The 19,555-nt window shown below is 48.8% G+C and overlaps 2 protein-coding genes across 8 annotated transcripts in view; one reads left to right on the plus strand and one right to left on the minus strand.

The window, feature by feature from the left end:
- The first annotated feature begins 25 nt into the window (after positions 1–25).
- Positions 26–1,740, plus strand: Mos (Mos oncogene). Its single transcript, XM_001361229.5, has 4 exons — positions 26–151; positions 211–362; positions 437–650; positions 708–1,740. Coding segments are annotated over exons 1-4 (1,188 nt in total). The 5' UTR covers positions 26–149; the 3' UTR covers positions 1,528–1,740.
- LOC6898636 (proteoglycan 4) overlaps positions 1,657–19,555 on the minus strand; it is a 33,791-nt gene continuing 15,892 nt past the window's right edge. Inside the window, exons 3-9 of one of the 7 annotated variants that reach the window (XM_002138605.3) lie at positions 17,041–17,239; positions 13,340–13,408; positions 6,152–6,204; positions 5,246–5,315; positions 3,867–4,406; positions 3,024–3,806; positions 1,657–2,962 (exon numbers count right to left, since the gene is read on the minus strand). In XM_002138605.3, the coding sequence (XP_002138641.1) occupies positions 2,696–2,962; positions 3,024–3,806; positions 3,867–4,406; positions 5,246–5,315; positions 6,152–6,204; positions 13,340–13,408; positions 17,041–17,239 (1,981 nt within the window). In that variant the 3' untranslated portion in view covers positions 1,657–2,695. Of the gene's footprint in view, positions 2,963–3,023; positions 3,807–3,866; positions 4,407–5,245; positions 5,316–6,151; positions 6,205–8,463; positions 8,765–13,339; positions 13,409–17,040; positions 17,240–19,555 lie in introns of those variants that run through there. The other 6 variants (XM_015184698.2, XM_033378597.1, XM_004444230.3 and 3 more) reach the window with 6 other exon arrangements.

Genomic DNA, 19,555 nt, shown 5'->3' on the forward strand with positions numbered 1-19,555 from the left:
TAAAATAAAAAAAATAGTTACAAAATATCTGTTTATTGAGATGTAATTCAAATGTAGATAACAGTGGCGCCATCCGGTTCTGTTCTTTTTTCTGACGGTCTGTCAGCGCTTATGCCCTGCTGAAGCGAAAGCACCGTTATACTGTCAAAATGTAAGCAACGTGAAAATAATTAGAATAATTGAAAATCTCTCATTACAAAACAAATGCAGGTCATTTTTAGTGGCTAATCGAGAAAATGAGCTTGTGCTTACCACGCCGAAGCGCAATGAACTGCTTAAGGATGGTCCCCCCGTTCGCAGATTCCCCGGTCAGATTCTGGGCCGCGGTGCATATGGCACTGTTTTCAAGGCAATTTATCGCGGTATGTTTGACACAACAAAATGGATATACATATGTACATACATATCTTAGCGATCGATTCTGAATTATGAACAGATCACTCCGTGGCGGTGAAGATCATCAAGGGACAGGCTATCTCTACGCTGCACAATGAGTCTCATTTGCTGAATTTGGTTCACAAGAACATTGTGCGTCTAATAAAAACAGAGTCCGCCGTTGCTTTTGGAATGGTCATCATGGAGTGTCCAAATGGGAAATGCCTACAGCAGATACTGGACACGCTGGCGTTGCCGCTCATCCACAGAGTACTGTATGTGATACAGCATCTTCCTCTACGGACTTACATTTTTTATATTGTCCTTCACAGAATCACGTTGGACATTGTGGCTGCTCTGCGCTACTGCCATTGGCACGGCGTGCTGCACCTAGACGTCAAGCCTGCCAATATTTTGGTAGCTCTGGGACCACGACCCTACAGCATGAGGCCGCAATCCAACTACCAACGCAGCTACATTTGCAAGCTGTGCGACTTTGGCTCATCCATTAAAATTGGCGAATTTTGTGCCCGCCAGAGCCAGAAAAATGCCAGGGGTACCCTGAGGTACATGTCTCCGGAAGCCCTACGTTCGGATCCACTATCAGACGCCTCGGACATCTACTCCCTGGCCATCAGCATGTGGCAAATGCAGTCGCGTCGATTGCCCTATCACACGCTTAGCTGCAACGAGTCCATCGCTTACCAAGTAGTCAAGCATGAGCTGCGCCCAGATAACTATGAAAAGTTAAAAGCCCTCTCCATCGACTACCCCCGGAGAGCACCTCTCGTCGGCTGTAACGTGAATGCGTACGTGAATGAAAGCAGTTCTCAGGCGATGTCGGGCGGCGACCTTTGTAGAAGGGCGAATATGTTTGCGTGCCGCAATCTAAATTTCGAAACATCGTGCAACAGTAGCCGTGAGCTAAAGAAGAAGCGCAGACAGAACAGATTAGCGCTGTATTTTGATAGTCCGGCGCCACCAGCAAGCACCAGCACGTGCCTGGAAAGCTCTTACTCGGATCTGTACAGAAGCTGCTGGGTCAGCATTCCAGAATTCCGTACGAGCTCTATTCTTCTGAGGAATAAACTGGAGCTTATCTTGAGCAGAAGCTCTACCGCCGGCCAGCTTTTAGGCTTAAGTCGTGTTTAATATCGTGTTCGTTTCTAATTTGTTTGAATTTTATGCTTCTGATTAATTGTACTATGTTTTGTAAGCTTTTACCATACCAATCATTCGATTGATCACTAGATTAAGGGCAACACGGGTGTTTGTCAATAATTTATATTTTGTAACTTCTTTTTTGTTTATTTTTGTACTTGCTACGCTAAGAAAATACATTTATAATGTTTATACGAGCTTAAAGTGATACCTTCTCTGATCTCTGCCGAGCATAGTATATGTAGTGCGTTCTGTTCTCTATATTGTATGTGTATATATCTATACGATACGTATTTATACTTAGGATGCGGGCTGCTGCGATTATTATTTAGTCGGTGGCAGCAGCCTGAGGAGCAGAGCAGTGCTACGCTAACTACTTTACATATAGAAGAGGGATTTGAATCGACTTTTGGGGTCTGTTATGTACAGGTTATTGTTACTGCTGTCGTTTTATGTTCGCTTAGAAACCATACGCGTGTATATAGATAGTATAAGTATGTATATATCGTACCTAAATGCATTTTATACTGCAATTTCATATATACTTCAATTTCACCCTTAAATGCAAATGTCCAACTGTTGGTAGTGTGAGTGTGTGTGTTACTCTTAGTCGTTAATGTTGATAACCAGGTCTACAAATGCCTACTGCGAATACACTCGATTTGTGCGGAAGACTACGGTTTTAGTTCATCTAATAGTATGGTAGTAGTTTGAATGGCTCTTTGCCAGCGACAAAGATCCTACACTCATCGTACTGAATGCCATATGCAGTATGTATAATAGTTAGTACAACTTATAGCCCGATTCGGAGGCTGCAACCGCGATGCTCTACAAAATACAGGACATAGAGCAGGGCGAGCCATCAGGGCAGGGCATCTTTAGTGTGGGGGGCCTCTAATTGGGGAAACAGTTGGCAGTGCTGCCGCTTACAAAGTAAAACATTTTCCAAAAATCTACAATATACAATACATAAATACTCGTATTCTTACATACAAAACTCGCTGCTGGCTCTCATCCACACTCTTACACTCTCCCTCTGTGTTTTGTTTTTTGTTTGTTTGTTTGAATATATCACAATTTAGTCTTTTTAATCTTTGAATATTTGTTTGCTTGACGATTATTATTCATTTGAGATTTAACGGCGACGCCACTCCGCCACTTAGCTCGCATAGGATCGCCGCACAGGAACTGGCGGAGGAATTTTCGATTTGCGCTGCTGCTGTCCTGAGGCTCTTGGCTGCTGCTGCTGCTGCTGCTTTTGTTGTTGTTGGGGCGACTGTGGCGAAGGAGACGAAGACGAAGGCGAGGGCGAGGATGACGACACCGACGAGGTGGAGGACGTCGATGAATTGATGCTCGTTGGAATTCTGGTGGGCACCGCCTTGGGCAGGCAGCTCTTTGACAGCTCCGTTGACTTGGCTTGCTTCTAGAAATACGTCGCAGATTAGGATACGGATACACATTCTGGGGTCTGTAGATGTACTCACCTTCTTTGGGGATGCAGCCGCTGGTATCTGCACCGGGGACGTCACCCGTTTCCAGCCATTGCTCCGGCGCCACGGACCCGATGTCGCCGGCGCGGAAAATTGGCGGTTCAGAATTCGCTCCTTCAGCTTGGACACGATCGCCGGTGACGGGGGCGCTGCCTCTTTGGCAATTTTCGCCATCAGGGCACAGCTGATGCTGTCGCTGCGCACCACCGTGGACTCCAGCTCGCGACGCTGATTGTGGCGCAGGATGCAGCTGGGCTCCTGCTCCTCCAGCACGGACTTGGACTTTACCAGCACATGGGGCGGGCGTCGCAGCTCGCTCTTGATGATCTGCGCTATGCATTGCTGCTCATTGAGGGGCTGCAAAGGCGTGGCGCTCATGATCAGCGGCACGTCCTCGATTTCGATGTCACTGACGCGGCGCCGGCACTCGTCAATGACCGCGTAGTCAGGCTCTTCCGGCTTCTCCTGATGCGACTCCGTCGGCGGCGGCGGGTGGCTGATCGAGTTTTCGTCCGTTTCGCTGGAGGAACAGCTCGTCAGCTGAGCCCGTCCCGCCTCGCTGGGCGTGGGACTGGTGGCGGCCCGGGCCGTGTGTGCCGCTTGGCTCTCGGACATGCTCGAGTCTGCCTCATCATCGTCATCCTCGTCCTCGTCGTCCGTCTCGCCCTCGAGGTAGGAGTAGAGGCTGCGCGACGAATTGGAGCGGATGTTGACCAGCTTGTAGAAGTCGTCCGTGAAGTCCGTGCAGGCCACCTCTTCATCCTCCGAGTAGACAATCTGAAACAGAGAGATCCTTGCTGAAACCCAGTCTAAGGAAAGAAAGCCTCTTCCGCTCACCTTTTGCTGCAGCAGCTGTGCAATGCCGTCGGCAACGGAGTCCGTCTCGACGGTGGTCGAGTTGATGAAGTCACTCGAGGGCCAGAGCCAGTCGTGGTCGCGCTTCCTCCGTTGATGCTGCTGGTGGTGCTCCCGCTCGTCGTCGAATGTCATCACAGCCAGCTCTTCCTGCGACATGCTCCAGTCCTCCATTTCCGTTGAGCAGGGCTCCGCCGGCAGTAACCACTGCTCGGGCTCCTCGGGCAGATCCTCCAGGTGGCCGTTCGACGGCTGCGGCTGGCCACTGCTCATCGTGCAGTAGCCCTCGTCCCGCCCCTTCACCGGACTGGCGGACAGCGCCGCGTTTTGCGCCTCCAGATCCCGCACCCGGCCCTTCAGCATGCTCACCTCCTCGCGCAGATTGTCCTCGGCCACAATGGCGTCCACCACCTTGCGCATCACGTCGTCTAAACAGTGCTCGTACTGCCGGATGCGGGTGAGCAGGGACCGGTTCTCCTGCTGCATGGAGTGCAGCAGACTCTCCTGGCGGGCGAAGCGCGTCTGCAATAGGAATCAATGCAAACAATGGATCAAGTGTGTGTCTGCAACAGTGGAGACCTTCAGCCATGTGCCACCCAAATGACAGCTGCATGGGCGCCCCGCACTCTTGACGAGGGTCACAGACGACGGCGACGGCGACGACCGCTCGTCCATCAAGTTTTCGGAGTGGAGTGTCAGATCCAAAGTGCTAAGTGAGCAGTAGTTACAAGACAAACCCCCATCCCCCCCCACACAACCCAATCTCTGTTGATCGAAGCCAACTTGTTAACTGCCCCCCGAAGGTCAGTGCAGCCATTGAATGCCCCAATCTGTGTACGTACCGCGTAGATGAACGAATGGGGAGGGGAAACCTTGGATTCATTAGATGGCTTTACAAAATTGGGTTAGGCTCAGATCCGATTGTTTTGGAGCGAGACGCAAATGAGATTGCCAGAAGTTAACGACTCAAAGGGAAGGGAATCTCCATCTGCCCCACTACCTCTGCGTGCCTCCTGCCCCTGGCTCAATGAAGCGTCCCTAATGCCAGCGCGCGTTCAATCAATTCCGGCAAAAAGTGCGCCCAGGTCCGACCAGGCCGGGCCAGAAGCAATTTTCAGCTCCCATCTTCCTGCTCCACGGATAAGAGACAATTTGTATGCGCCAGAATGGGAGCAAGGGGAGAGATTTTGTTCTTAAAAATGAATTTATGCGTTTATTTATGACTCGGGAACTCCTCTCCGCGCTGCAGAGGGAGACTCGACTCGACTCGGCTCGACTCTCGCTGTGCAAATTGATTTTCCACATGCTGTGTAGACAGCTATCCCCGCTGCCCCCCCTCTGAACTAGGGACCCATACATACCTGCAGTGCCTTGTGATCCCGACATGTCTGCATTTGTTTGCGCTCTTTGGATTTCATAATGCGATTCATGCTGCAGGTATGAGCGAGAGAGAGAGAGCAGGCGAGTGTGGTGTGGTGTGGTGTAGAGATGCGAGAGCAAGTGAAAACGAAAAAGAATAAGAAAAAGACAAATATAGAAATAATGAAAGCGAATTGCTAAAAATCAACGGAATTTGTGTACTCGTAGGTGTGTGTGTGTCTGTGTGTGTAAATTAACAGTTAATGTTGTCTACCAAGGAGAGAGACGCACAGGCTAGAACCAGAACTATGTAAGCTCAAATCTGAATAGCGGTAATTACACTTGGCCCGCGAAATGGGAGGAGGAGGTGGGTGTGGAGGGTTCGCTGTGATTGATGGGTTCGCCGCCAGTAAGTGTTTCCTGCTGCTTCCCTTGCTGTTCTTCTTCTTCTTCGTCGTCGTCTTTGTGTTCTCCTTGCACTCCTTGGCTCCTCTGCTCTGGCAATTTGGAAAATTGCATTTTAGGTGCCGTTAGCTCTCGGGCCGGCCGGCCGGTCGTTCGATGTGCGTAATGGCGCTGTCCTGGCCAGGAGGCGGAGGCGTGGCTAGTCACGAGTATGAATTATTTACGTAGTTTTTGCCAAAAGCAGTGCAAAAACTATTCCCGAATTGCATAATGGCCGCGAAAGGGTGTCTGGCGGGCAAATTAAATAAATACATATTTTGCTAGTAATTTATTGTATAATGGAAGGCATAAGAAAGCATTCCAGCATTGAGTTTAAGTAACGGAACTATTATCGCTCTCTCTCTGTCTCCTCCTAGTACTGGTTCTCACACTAACCCAAACACAAACACACACACAGTTACGGTCCTTATCGTGATTGACAATTTAGCTTGTATGACACTTACTTCTCAATTTGCTCGCGCAATTCCTTCTCGAACGTTGGCGACCCGCATTGGCTCTGGAAAAATTACATTTAAGGTGGAGGGAGGCAGGGGCAAAATGAAATAAAACGAGAAAAAGTTGAAAAAACATTAAATGAAAAGCAAAAGAAATTAAACACAATAAATTAGTGCACTTTGTGACGATTAAGAGCGACAATTTAATTGTCCATATCACAGTGTCAATCAGCCCCGTTTACAAGCTAAATTGGAAAGCGACAAAGGAGCAGATCAAAGGAACAGGGGAGGGCTTGGCCACGGCGACGGCGACGGCGACGGCGACTGGCCATGGCCCATGGACAGGCATTAGAAACACATTCTGATGCATGCAGCACCATAAATCACCAGAGCCAACAACCGGCTCCGTCTGCACCCCGTAGCCCCAGCCACAGCTCCATCTCTGCCTTCGTTTGGGGGCACTTTTGGCGTGAACTGTAATCGATAAAAAATTACATCACGACGATCTCATCTGTGTGACGTGACGACTACTCAGACACACACCACTCGTCGAAGGGGAGCGGGGTGGTGTGGTGTGCTTGATATAAATCGCTGGCTTAGTGCAAACATAATGAATGACAACAAGAACAACTACAGTTTCAAGTGTAAACAAAGCGGAATACTTATTATTGAAGTGTCATCGCAAACGCAAGACGGAGATTGGAGCACGAGATAGACCCTAGTAGATGAGCGCGAGACGGGTGTTACATGTACAATATATCATGCCCACACGAAATTGAGCCCGTGCCCATCTCCAATCGCCATTATCTATGGGATAACGATTGTACAAGCAGCACTTCGATTTTGATGTTTGCTTAGCCGAGAGTGTATTTGCCTCAACGACTTCCCAAAGGGAAAAGGTGAGAAGGTCTGAAGAGCAGAGCAGGGCAGGGCAGGGCAGGGCAGGGCTATTAATCAATTTGATTATTCATAAGAAATTCCCAGATTCTTGCAATTCCCGAGAAGCACACAGAACTCCAATCGCACATTCCTTGGACATGCTGCAAGTCTTTTGTTGTTCGCCCTAATATCTATGGAAATATTTCTAAAATGCTTTCATCTGCAGCTTTGGATCGGGGTGGGGGAGTTGTAATAAAACACTCCAGGGGGCAGGGGCAGGAGATCGACGATAAAACGCAGCAGCACGCGCCAGCCACCCACCCACCCCGACTTCTGCTGCCCAGAATTACAAATATATGCAATAATTTTTATTAATTCGCTTTCATGCATGAGCCGACGAGTCCCAATAGGAAAATGTTGCCCGCCCCCCTTAAACATTATTTGGAGCAACAGCAGGCGGCAATCGGCAGTCGGCTCCCAGCTCCCGGCCAGACTGATTGCCGTCCTCGGGCGCCACTTGTCCCAGCCAAAGCCAAATGGCAGGGGAATGATGAACGTGTTAATAAAATTAGAGGGCCAAAACGGTTGGGCCACTCTCTAAGCCTCTCCGTCTCTCTCTCTCTCTGTTCTCCCCACCCAAGACGCTATTTTGGGCAACTGGTGCGCCTGTCGGCAGCTGTCGGCTACTGCACCCATCGCCCCCCACGTCTCCACCCCGCACCATCGCATTTCCCATTCAAGAGGCGACGCGCATAAATATTCATTGTGAATTTTGCTCATAAAAGTGATGGAAGAAGGAGGAGGAGTAGGCTCTGGAGGAGCCCTGAGTGGGGAGGGACAGTGGACAAACGGTGCCGACAGCGGTGCTTATTGATGAAGTTATAAAATCAAGCATGAATTTTTTATTAATTAAGGGAAAAGGGAGAAACCATGGATACGAGACTTTGAGTTTCAAACGAAACTCTGCATAAATTTCAATTAGCATAAGGCCCACAACGAGGGTGGCCCAAGAGTGATTCGGGGTGAACCCCCAGCGTAATCCCCCGGACCCAAAACAGAAATTAACCAAACAAATCCCGGCAACATGTTGCACCCGGAGTTGTGGGATAAAAAGCGAGCCAACGGACTACAGAGGGTTGCACATCATTCGGCCATTTGCACCCGCAAACGCACTTCCGTAAGACGTAACGTTGGTCCCATCCATCCATCCACCCACCCGGGACAACATCCTTTGTCCTGTCCTGTGGGGGGAGTTTATCAAAGTGAAATTCCTCGCTTGACTATGTCCTCAGATGGATGGGACACAGACAGGGGAGAGAAATATGAACACGCTTATTATTAATTAACATGCAGATTGAGCAGCGGGTGGACGAAGAGCATCCTCCCCTCCCATCCCAGAGTGTCAGCCCAAAAGCATCCCAATCCGAAGAATCGATTCTTACCATTCTTGTCCCTGGTTGCTTCTGTTGCTATTATACGGGAAGTACCATTCCAAACGGGATTATTCCGATGATTGTTGTTCTTGCTGCTGGTTTAATTCAAGCACAAACTTTCGAGACCACAAAAGCGTAAAAATAACAGCAAAGTGGAATGTGACTGTAGGTCCTCCAACCAGACACAAGCCAAGCACTGGCACGGACAGCGTCTGCCCGGGTAGTGGGTGTCCCCTGTCCCCGCGGCACGGCATAAATTTTCGGTTAAAAAAACGAAAATAACGACAAAGCGTAACTCAAATTAGGAGAAAGGATATAATTTCCAGGAACGACACAGCAAAAAAAAAAAACTTTCAAGAAAAAACCGTACGTCGCGACGGCGGATGGCAACCATTTGATAACGGTAAAGGAAAACAACCCTGGCGCTGGCTGCGGCGAAGAGGATGTGCAGGAGCGCGCAAGCGAGAACGAATTCGCCGCAACGGGACCCAGCTGTTTTTAGCTGCTCTCTCTCTCTCTTCTGCTCTGATCCGCGGCAACAGCCGGCACAAACAGCAACAACAGTGCGCTCTCTCTCACTCTTAGACTAACCTTGCCTCCCCCTGCCCCTTTATCGCAATCACCCTCTCTCCCACAACACAGCAAACAAAAGCGGAGCATTTTTGATGTATTACTCCGAATTCGACTACGAATTGGCCGTTTTTAATTTAATGAACCGCGACGGAAGAGGGGATAGCGACAGACAGACAGTCGGGGGGGACCCTGCTGGCTCTTCCATGGGACGGGTAAGCAAGAAAACAAACATTCTGCAGATGTGCGAGGGGCAGACCGACCAACCCCGGGAATCTGGTCTCGGCGGCTCTGTTCCTAGGGGGGATGCGATCCATTCAAATGCAAACACTAAAACGTCACTTGAGAGAGCGGTGGAGAGAGAGAGAGAGAGAGAGAGAGACTCTGAGTGAAGCTTCCACTTTCCACTCCTTCCACAAAAGTTTCGCGAAAAATTAATTGCATTGCACTTTTTTGTCAAGGGCTTTTGGTACACAACAGAGCGTGACGGAGTGGGGAGAAGGGTGGGGGCAGAGGTGGCGAAAGAGACCCCTTCTTCGAGTATATAGAGCTCTGCATAGTGGTGGTAGTTTCCACACATTCATATTTCGTATTTTTCGGCCAGTTTGAGGGGGCGTAGTACATATGAATCATCATCAGCCAAGTGGGGTTTAAAAAACACACCGAGGGTCCTGCAGGTCAAACCCATTTTGGGGTGGTATGCGAAAGGGTGGATTTTTAGAGAATTAATGGGCATTAATAAGTATATGCAACAATATAACACAACACTAGGGCTGACCTACCCTAAAGATTGTTATTTACCATGCATATACTTGTACACAGGTCCTGGTATATAACCATCTCTCCAGTGGGCTTCTTGCCAGAAGATGTACGAGTATAGTATAGTGGCAGGCAGCGGCTCCACGGGTGGTTTGATGGGATTCGAGGTGGTGCAGCGTCGCACCAATGCCTTCATTTCCGTCTGAGTAAACCATCAAACGTTTGCGACAGAATTATTAGCAATTCAAGTTGGACGACAAACGCGAATCATGGCGATATTCCTGATGATGATGATGATGATGATGATGGAGGAGTAGCAGGAGGGGCACCACACGCTGATGTTGATGTTGATAATAAAAAGTGCTCATGCTGGGTACTCTTGCCACGCCTTCGGCTCCACCTACACCTCCACCTCTAACTCGAACTCCTTTCGCACTTCCTCTCCTCGTACTCCTGGTACTTGCGAAAAGCTCTTGTAAACGACCAAGTGCCACTCAAGACAGCGTCCAGGTCCACGCCCCCTTGCCCGACAGTTGACAGTTTTTCTGCCTGTTCGTTCTCTTTATTCTATTCTATTCAATGCTCTTGCTCTCTACTTCTTCTTCTTCCCCCAGTACCTTCCTTCCACTCTTCTGAAGATGAATGCAATGGAGCTTATTAAAGCGCAGATTTCTCGAAGGGCAGAGCGACAGGGACAGCAAGCGAGCGAGCAAGCGAGATGGATGAAGGCCTGGCATTGGAATTAAAAATTGAGCACGTGCTTTCGCAGCGAAAGCTCTTCATTGTTGACCTGACAATGAATACCCCCCCACCAGCCACCCTTTTCGAGCTGCCTCCTCACAAAGGGGGCATGCCTGGGCATACCACTTTCGGGGACTTCAGGGATACCCTGGTTCCATTAATCAGCCTTTCATTAGCAAAAGCCATATTTGGATGAATGTTGGTCCCATCGCCATTGATTAAAGACAAACAACAAGCGGAGACAAACAGAAATGCCATTCGTTTACATTTCGTCATCTGTTTTGGCAACATTTCATACAAAACTTCAAATATAAATATTTGAGGGCTAGCTGCAAGTGTGGCCGGACAGGACCGAAGGGATTAAGTGTCCTGTCTCCCCGTGGCATGTCCTTCCAGCAATCGACACGACGCCCTTCCTGCTGTTCTAACCAAATACTCGTTCAACGCAGAAATAACAAGACCAACAACAGAGAAAGGTATGTACATATGTACCATATACGAGTATGTAGATTGCAGTAGTTGAAGCTTTAGATACATACCCTCAAGGATTTATTTATATGCACCGATTCCCGTTAGGCACATACATTGTAGCTGTACAAATTTAGCCTAAGCGAGTGATACAAACGCAGAAGAAGGGGATCAATATATCATACATCATTCGATTGAAACTTCTTCCACGCGTTGCCAACATCTAGGAATGAGAATAATACCCTACTTCTGAAGTATTTCTTCAACTGTCAGCAATTTGAAAAGGGTTGAGAGCGACAGAAAAAAAGAGAACCTGAAAACGAAGCTCCAGAGACCTAGGCAACGATACGGATAATCCCTGGGTCTGCAATGGGAGTGGAGTGAAGCTTTTCCATCAATTAGATGACAATAATCCAAGTCATTTTCTGTTCCTTCTGCTTTGCACTGGACTGGGCTGGGCTTTGGCGAATCAATTACATTTCCGATTCGCAAATAATTCACTAAAGTAAATGCTCTCCTCTCCCACTCTCTAAGGCTATCCCTCAAATTAGAAACAGATGATGATGATGATAAGAATAGGGAGAGGCATGCCGAATCAGGAGATGGATATTCATTGAATCGTGCCATTTATTGCCTGCCACATGGCCACTGCCTCGTCTGCTTTCTGCTGCCTGATGCTACTTCTACTTCACGGGCTTCTGGTTCGACTTGGCCAATTCTGCAGCATTCACACTTTTGGTGGCTCGACTTGTCAATGGATGCCACTCCCCTTGGGCTCCCTCGCTCCATCTCTCTATCGCCAATAACAATAAAGAACACACACACACACACACACATACACTCTCGGTGGCAGGGGAATCTGACTAAGTGAAACCAAAGGACAGTGGCAATGGCTCCACAGCTGAGTGGGGGAGCGTCTGTGGCCGTGGCAGGGGCAGCATTGCATAGTTAATCGTTATTTACAGACAGATAAAGTGCAGAAATATTGCCACAAAGGAGGCAGGAGAGGCAGAAGAGGCAGGGCCAGCGGCAACGGTAGCTCATGTATCCACTTCCCCATCAGCTGCCGCATCCTCCTTCCACTCTTGCGGAAAAAAAAGGGAAAAAATATCCGCATACGCCTCGAGTAATCGGATTCCCATGCATGGGCCCGGCCGCCACTGCCACTACCACCGTCTCCGCCTCCGCGCCTGCCACTGCCACACCAGAGAAAACCTCCGCCTGGGAGTCTGGAATGATGATAAGGAGGAGTCCGCTGAGCGATGGGGGGGCACGGAGAAGTGCCATTGCCGTACTCGTAAATTCTGGAACCAAGTTGGGACGCCTGCCAAAAGAATAGAAAATCAGGCAATGGCCAGGGCCGAGCCAGGGCCGGGCCATGGCCAGAATGTACTTTTCGTCTCGGCGCCCCCTTTCCGACGGTTTTGTCTCTGCCGCTTCCTGTGGCAGGCAGCGGGCGGCAATTTCGTTGCGGAAATCATTGGCCAGAAGATGAAGATGGGGATGTGGGAGTAACTGGAACTGAAAGTGAAGCTGACGCTGAAGCATAGATGGAGCTGCTTAGGCCACACGCTGCTTCTTTTCACACCATAAACCCTGGGCCTTCAACTCGTTTTTGGGAAGTTTTTGTTGTTCCTTCGTTTTGTTGTTGTCAAATTCAATTACCTAAAGCCGGAAATGCGTATGCTCCTTAGAAGCTCCTTCCGCTGCCCGACCAAGTTCCGGCCATTAAACTTTCCCTTGGATCCATTTTGATGGCAGTTTAGATAGAGATTTGCGCCAGTTTTGATCTAGTGTGCAAAAAGGTGTCGACAGGCAGGGGGGGCAATGGCCAGGGCAAGGGCAAGCCGAGCCCAGCTCCAAACTAGAGTTCTTTCGGCGCTGCCTCTGATGTCAATTTGATTTGGGTACATGGAGCTCGTACTCGTACTCGTACTCGTATGCATGTAATTCAAGCTTGTAACTTTTAATTGCCCAATGGGCAGGCGACCTACGACTCGGGCTCCGACCCGGTCCACAGTCACAGCCACAGAGAAACCACATAAACCGCACAGAGCGCTGGAATGGCAACAGCACGATTAATGACCCCCATGTCCATCCAATACCAATGTGTGCTCTCTGTCCACTTCTGGGGCGGAGAGCTCTCACACTCTGACCGCACAGGAAATTAAAATGCTTCGGCCGGACCCCAAGCACCAAGCCCCAAACTCCAAACTCCAAGCTTGGACGACAACAGGAGACATAAAACTGAATGTTGATTTCAGAGAGCAATGTCCGGACCCATAATAAGGCCCCCACCAACTATCATAGAATAGAATGCCTCGGACATTTGCAATTTGATACTCACTTTATGGAACTCCTTCTGCAAACGCAGCAGAGCGCCTTCCACTTCAATCATCCGCTTCTCCAACAAATCCTGCAAAGAACAACAGAACAGAAAAAAACCGAAAACTGAAGCACACGCACTGGAACAGGGAATCAAGGAATCAGGGAAGGGGATCAACCAGAGCTCTACGTAAATACTTATGTACTATACAATATGTACGATGTGCTATAAGTATGTGTGGATGGAATGCAATGCCCAGTAAATAAAAGCTAAAGCCATCTTTTAAATGTGCCATGAATGAATATTTGAATATGGGTGTGTGTACATATGAATCATTTCTGTGTGGATGTCCAATAAACCAATGGTATGTGTGTGAGTGAGTGAGTGTATTTGTAAACCAAACAGTGCTGCCAAATGGTTTGTTATTATTATTTTAGGATTGTTTTCGAAAGCTTTTAATACAACTATAACCATTCTAGGCGTTTAAATTATTAGGTTTCTTCAACTGAATATAGAAAGATTTAAATTAATCGACAAATATCGATATTTGCCCTATCTGCTTTATATGCTTAAACAATCCTCTGAGTGGAGCTAAGATGACTCTCCAGAGGATAGCAAAATCATTGCAAGATTGCCAATCTTGTAATAATTAATCGATTTTATAGATTGTATATCTACAAGATTGTATATCTTTACAGTATGTAAATCAAAGCCCAGTTTGGATGGCAAATCCTTCCACCCCTTTTTCAACATTCTACAGATGTAGCCAGAGCATGGCTTCTATACCTAACAGCACTACCAAATAATGGCTCTTTTTTCCCACATTATTGTTTGTTTTTCTGCAGAGAAAAATTGGCATCGCTGAAGCGAATGAATGTTAAGAGCAGAGCATGAAAAATAATTATAGTACTACGAAACGAAAAGCAATTGAAATTAATTTATGATCTTGTCAGGGCTGGGAAAAACGGATTTGAGGTGTAAAAAGCAATTCATTGAACTCTTTTGGGCACAGAAATCAGCTCCATTTCGAACTGCAGTGAATGCAACAGCAGCAGCAGCAGCAGAGGAGGAGGAGGAATGGAATGGAGCGAATCGGAGCGAGGAGTCACAACACAATAAGTCTGCTTTAATCCGCACGCGATACACAGAGAAGGTCTGGGGCAGGTGCAGATTGCAACAGGAGGAGGAGGAGGAGGAGGAGGCAGCAGCAGCAGACACACAGGCCGTTCTGTTGCAGGTGTGCTTGGGCAATAATTCACCGGGACCGAGGCACCGACATGCTGCCACAAAGAACTGTGCGGCACACCCGAACTGGGGCCATGGCATGGACAGACGGGCAAAGCTCCAAATGGAATCTATGGATTCATGGAGATACTTACTCGGACATGAGTACCTGCGGGTATATGCATATGTCACGGATCCCCCGGACATGGCGGGGGCTCAAACAGGAAGTGGAAATGGAAATGGCAATTACCAAGTTTCATCTGTTGTGCCTCTAAAAATGGCCAACAAAAGTGTCTCTTTGGCCAAAAAGAGACTCAAGAAACAGCAATTGTGACGCCACTCGATCGTAAAACACGCATTTTCTTTGAGAGTTTCTTTTTGTTGGATTTGGGAGGGGTTTCGTTTTTGGTAAACACTAAAAATTAGTTGTGGAAGTTGTAAAAATAATTTTTATCGCTTTTAGAAAATGTCTTGTTTGTGTTTTATGGTTTTTTTTTTTAGGATTTTGCGCAATAGACAAATTGATTTTTGTTGTCGCAACGAGAGGGACAAATGTTGAAAGATTTCGGAACCATAGGCGATCCGTGATTAGCGGTCGGAGCGCGTGTTGGCCAGGTCCGAGAATGAATGCCATGATTTGTGGCAGGAAATATGTAATCCCAGTCTCAAGTTGGACCGAAACTACGAATGCGAGTGTCCAGAATGGGTATAATATATAAGCGACTATATATCCATATGCTAATGCAGGCAGGCATTGAAATGGAGACGGCGACGGCGACGGCGACAACAATGGCAGGCCATAGACTGTGCTGTGGTGCCTCCAGCTGGCGGCAACTTTTGCGCATGTGCAACAGAAACGGAATCAGAGGCAGAACCAGAAGCAGTCACAGTGGCAGTGGCAGTGGCAGCCAGAGATGTGTGCTAGAGGACCAGACGGAGGAGCAAACACTGCAAATAAATAGCAACAGGTTCGTTGAACTCTCCTCAATCACACAATTGCAACAGAGTGGCAGCTTCAGCTGTGTGGCATCCACGCATTGCATGGCAAGAACGTGACTGGGTTCTGATGATGCACTGCAGCAGCAGAAGCAGCTGTGGCAGGTCCATTGTGTTGGTGTGTGTGTGTGTTTGTGTGTTTTTGCAGCAATAATCGAGATGCCATTTGGCAAATTTGTGCCCTGACGGCCGCCAGCTGTGAGTGGGTGTCTTCGGATCCAGTGGATTCCTGCCTCCTGCCGCCTGCCTCTCATTGTATTTGGTAATCGATACACGCAATGTCTCGCCGAGATTCGTGCAGAACCATGTGGTACGTGGAACGTGCAACGTGGAGGAGGAGGAGGAGGAGAGCGAGCCCCTTCAATTAGCAGGACCACGGCTCTGGTCTGATCTGGCCATGGCTGGCCTTATACAGTAGAGTGGAATTCTGGGAAACATTACCACGTCAACTACCATTTACATAGAGGAGTTACCACGTTCTGCCACTACCCCTGCCCCTGCCCCTACCTCTACCTCCACCGCTCTCTTTGCAGCGCTGTCTGAGAGTCTGAAGCGGAGCTAAAACGGCCAGAGTGAGGCCTCATTTGCAGTCGCTTATGGACCACGGCACAGGGGATGGCTGTAACTACCATAAATCAAGTGCTCAAAGCCGCGCATGCGCCATACTTAGTGCTATTAAAACGTCACGGAAGTTGCAACGTGATCGGCGAACCAGAGGCTGAACGGGATGCCAGGCCAGGTCTGGGAAACGCTCTATCCTGCCGCAGAACAGAACAGAAAAGAACAGCCTGGAAGACGATAATTGTCAACGTTTATACGAGTATATGCGGATCAATTAGAGTTGCAGCTGGATTAACCCCGGATGCCTCCAACTCTGGGTCTCCATCGCGGGAAAGTCAAAGTTGAGCCTGGTCCCCGGGTGCCGTGCATGTCTAGAGGGCATTTCGATGGCTTGAAGAGGTGCCCCCTGGCACTCCATCATCAATCTCTGTGATGTGTCTTAAATGGCACGTTAACGAGTTCAAGTGGCCGCCAAGGAAAGGCTCTCTCCCGCAGCACCTCTGCCCCTCCACGGGTTCAAAGGTGTTTGTTCCATCCAACAGTTTGCATGCCCGGCACTTGGAAAAATTCTCCACACGCCACACAGCAAACAGCACACAGCACCGAACAGCAGGAAAACCATCAACAAAGAAAAGCGACTGCCAGTGCTGCTCAGCTCTGTTCTGCTCTCTTTGCTTTCCCCCACGAAATTTGGGTTAACAATCCCCACGGAGTATATGGTTCGAGTCGAGTATGATGGGTATACTATGGGAGTGGGTTTATGCATGGGCCATGATTTGATTCGAGCTGATTGTCTATAATTGGGTGGGTTTTTCCTTTTCTACTCCCAAGCGCTACGTGCTACACTCCAGGGCCGAGACCAAACCGAAGCGAGTGGGGGTGTGGCGGGGGGACTGGAGGAGTAGTAGTAGTTACCAACACCAGAAGCGTCTGGGACTCACCTTATCACAGCCGCCAGAGCCGAGGCTGCCGCCGCCATTGATCCGCTCCAAGGAGAGCGTGCCCGTGTCGGAGGGGTCCGGGGTGCGGGGCTGATGCACCAATTGGATTCTGCCCTGCGAGATTTGTATGAAGTTGGGGGGCGGCATAATGTCGTGTACATCGTCCTTGTCATCCTCATCGCAGTCCTTTTCGTTCTGCCTGGAAAAAAGAGCAAGAGAAAAAGAGTTTCAGATTAATGCCGCACTAGCCTTGGTTCTCATGTTGCAACAACAGGGCGACAAAGGAATTACAAAAGTGGTTTCCATATCGCTCTGGCCGTTGAATGGAGTGTCAGGCAGCTGGCAATCGCTTATCGAACGAACCAACACTGCACAACATTGCACAACACTGAAAACACCCCGCGGCAATGGCTGACACCGAGACCCAAATAGAGTCCGAAGAGTGGAAAAGAGATATCAATTTGAACTGTTTATGGGTGCACGGGTAAGTGGTGCTCGGATCACCTGCTCGTTGGTGGCTGCTGCCCCCCAGGGAACTGCGGGGAACAGTGTCCTCGAGCGGCCTGGCCTGTTCAGGGGGAATCGGGTCGGATGGGATCGGACCACATGGGCTAACAAACAAACGAAAATTCGGCTCGTTATTTCCAATTGAATTTGCAAGCTAAGTGCAAATAATTCGATAAAATTGCCACTTGGAGGCATTCGAGTGGGCAAACGCCAGCCAAAACACAAGCACCGCCGGCAGCGAGAAGTGCCCCAAAGAGCTCCGACTTGCCAGCTTGTCTACGTTCACATCTACCTCGGGGACGGGAGCTGCCCCGCTCCCGTGCCCCCGTGTGGCACTGCTGAATCCAGTTTTTCACAGAGTAGAGTTGTGTCTTAGACCTAGACTCCGTGGTGCGGTGCGGCACAAACTGGAGTCGAATAAATGGACACAAAGAGCTAAAAACAATCTTACAAGCTAATCGCACAAAATGTTTCGTTTCGTGTTTGAAGTGGATACCAGCAGACAGACCCCTGCCCCGTCACCAGAGTCTCCAGTCGAGTCGAGTCGAGTCTCTCTCTCTCGCTGTATGACGTTGACATCGGACAAGTGGGTAGAGCTTTGAATTGCATTGGATTCGACTTCGATATCGGTGTCTATCATTGCGTATCACTTTGCGAGCCGCAGTCACAGTCCGCGTCCGAGTCCGAGTTCTTTTTTTCTGATCCACGGCCCACGTTTCGGGCTTATTCCTAGGCAAATAAAATTCTCATTCCGCTTTGATTTATAGGCATCAAATAAAGCAATCAAAATCAATTTAACTGTTATCAAGCTCGGCAAATGGCAGCTGGTAATTAAGAGAGACGCCACATAGCATCGCATGTGAATCAGACATCAGACATCAGGCAAACAGACTCCCGGTCTTCAGAGATGCAGAGATGGGGCTACTCCTCCTTCGATTTCGTTAGATGCAAACTTAATTAGCCAGACATCGCCGCTGCCACTGCCACTGCTGCTGCCGTCGCTGTCGCCATCATTGGCAAGTCAAAAGGCCAACTAATGACATTACAGGGCTTTAATTAACGGCCACGCCATTGCATGCCACACAGTCTCCTCTTCCTGCTCTCCTTCGCCACGCCGCGCCTCCAATCAATTGGCAGCGATATACCAGCGCTCTGAGGCGGTGGCGACGCCAAGGTGCAGAGTGCAAATGCTGCACTTTAGGCACAAACACATTTAGTCCCCGGTTCCCAGAGTCCCTGAGTCATCGCTCTAACCGTACGTACTCGCTGGGGTTACGCCGGAATAGCTTACGCACAAGTTTTATTTGGACTTGCATTTTTATCAACTCGATTTCCGTGGCATGCCCCGTGGCACACTCAAACACTGATAGCGCCAGCGCTGAGTCTTGCACATTCGTCAGTCGGACAGATGGAGGAACGGAGTGGATGGATGGATGGATGGTGGGACAGTCGTTCCAATAACGATTCCATTCCATTCCATTCCCCTTTCCAGTGGGCAAACGCTCGGTCATTCGGTTAATCCCTCATTCCCCAGTGCGCTACTGTTGATACTTCTTTTTTCTATACTATACCCTTATGAGAGGTATGATATCGTTTCTGGCAGAAATTAACTATCCAAAAAAGGCATTTCTAGCCTATATATTGCCATTGGTACTAAAAAATGGCACAGAATCTTCTCTAAGAGCACTCTTTAAAGTTTCAGCAGTACCTCTTCAAGAGAATCCTTTGTTAGGGTATCCTAAGCTTCGACTTGCCTCCACTTTGCTGCCTTTGTGGCGCATTCGTTTACTGATTATGTTTTTTTATGCGACGACCATAAATTTCCGCTGTCGGTGTCGCTGTCTCCTTCCTGCTCTGCTCTGCTCTTTCCGTTCTACCCCACATCCCCCGCCCCCTCCCCATCACCATCCATTCTCTCTCTCTCCACTGTCCAGCGAGCATCGGCTGTCCAGACTCTTATCAATCGCCATTGCAGTTGGCATAAAAATAAATATTGCACAAATGCGTA

This window comes from Drosophila pseudoobscura, chromosome 3 (assembly GCF_009870125.1).
Source record: "Drosophila pseudoobscura strain MV-25-SWS-2005 chromosome 3, UCI_Dpse_MV25, whole genome shotgun sequence".
In the NCBI taxonomy this organism is placed as follows: domain Eukaryota; kingdom Metazoa; phylum Arthropoda; class Insecta; order Diptera; family Drosophilidae; genus Drosophila; species Drosophila pseudoobscura.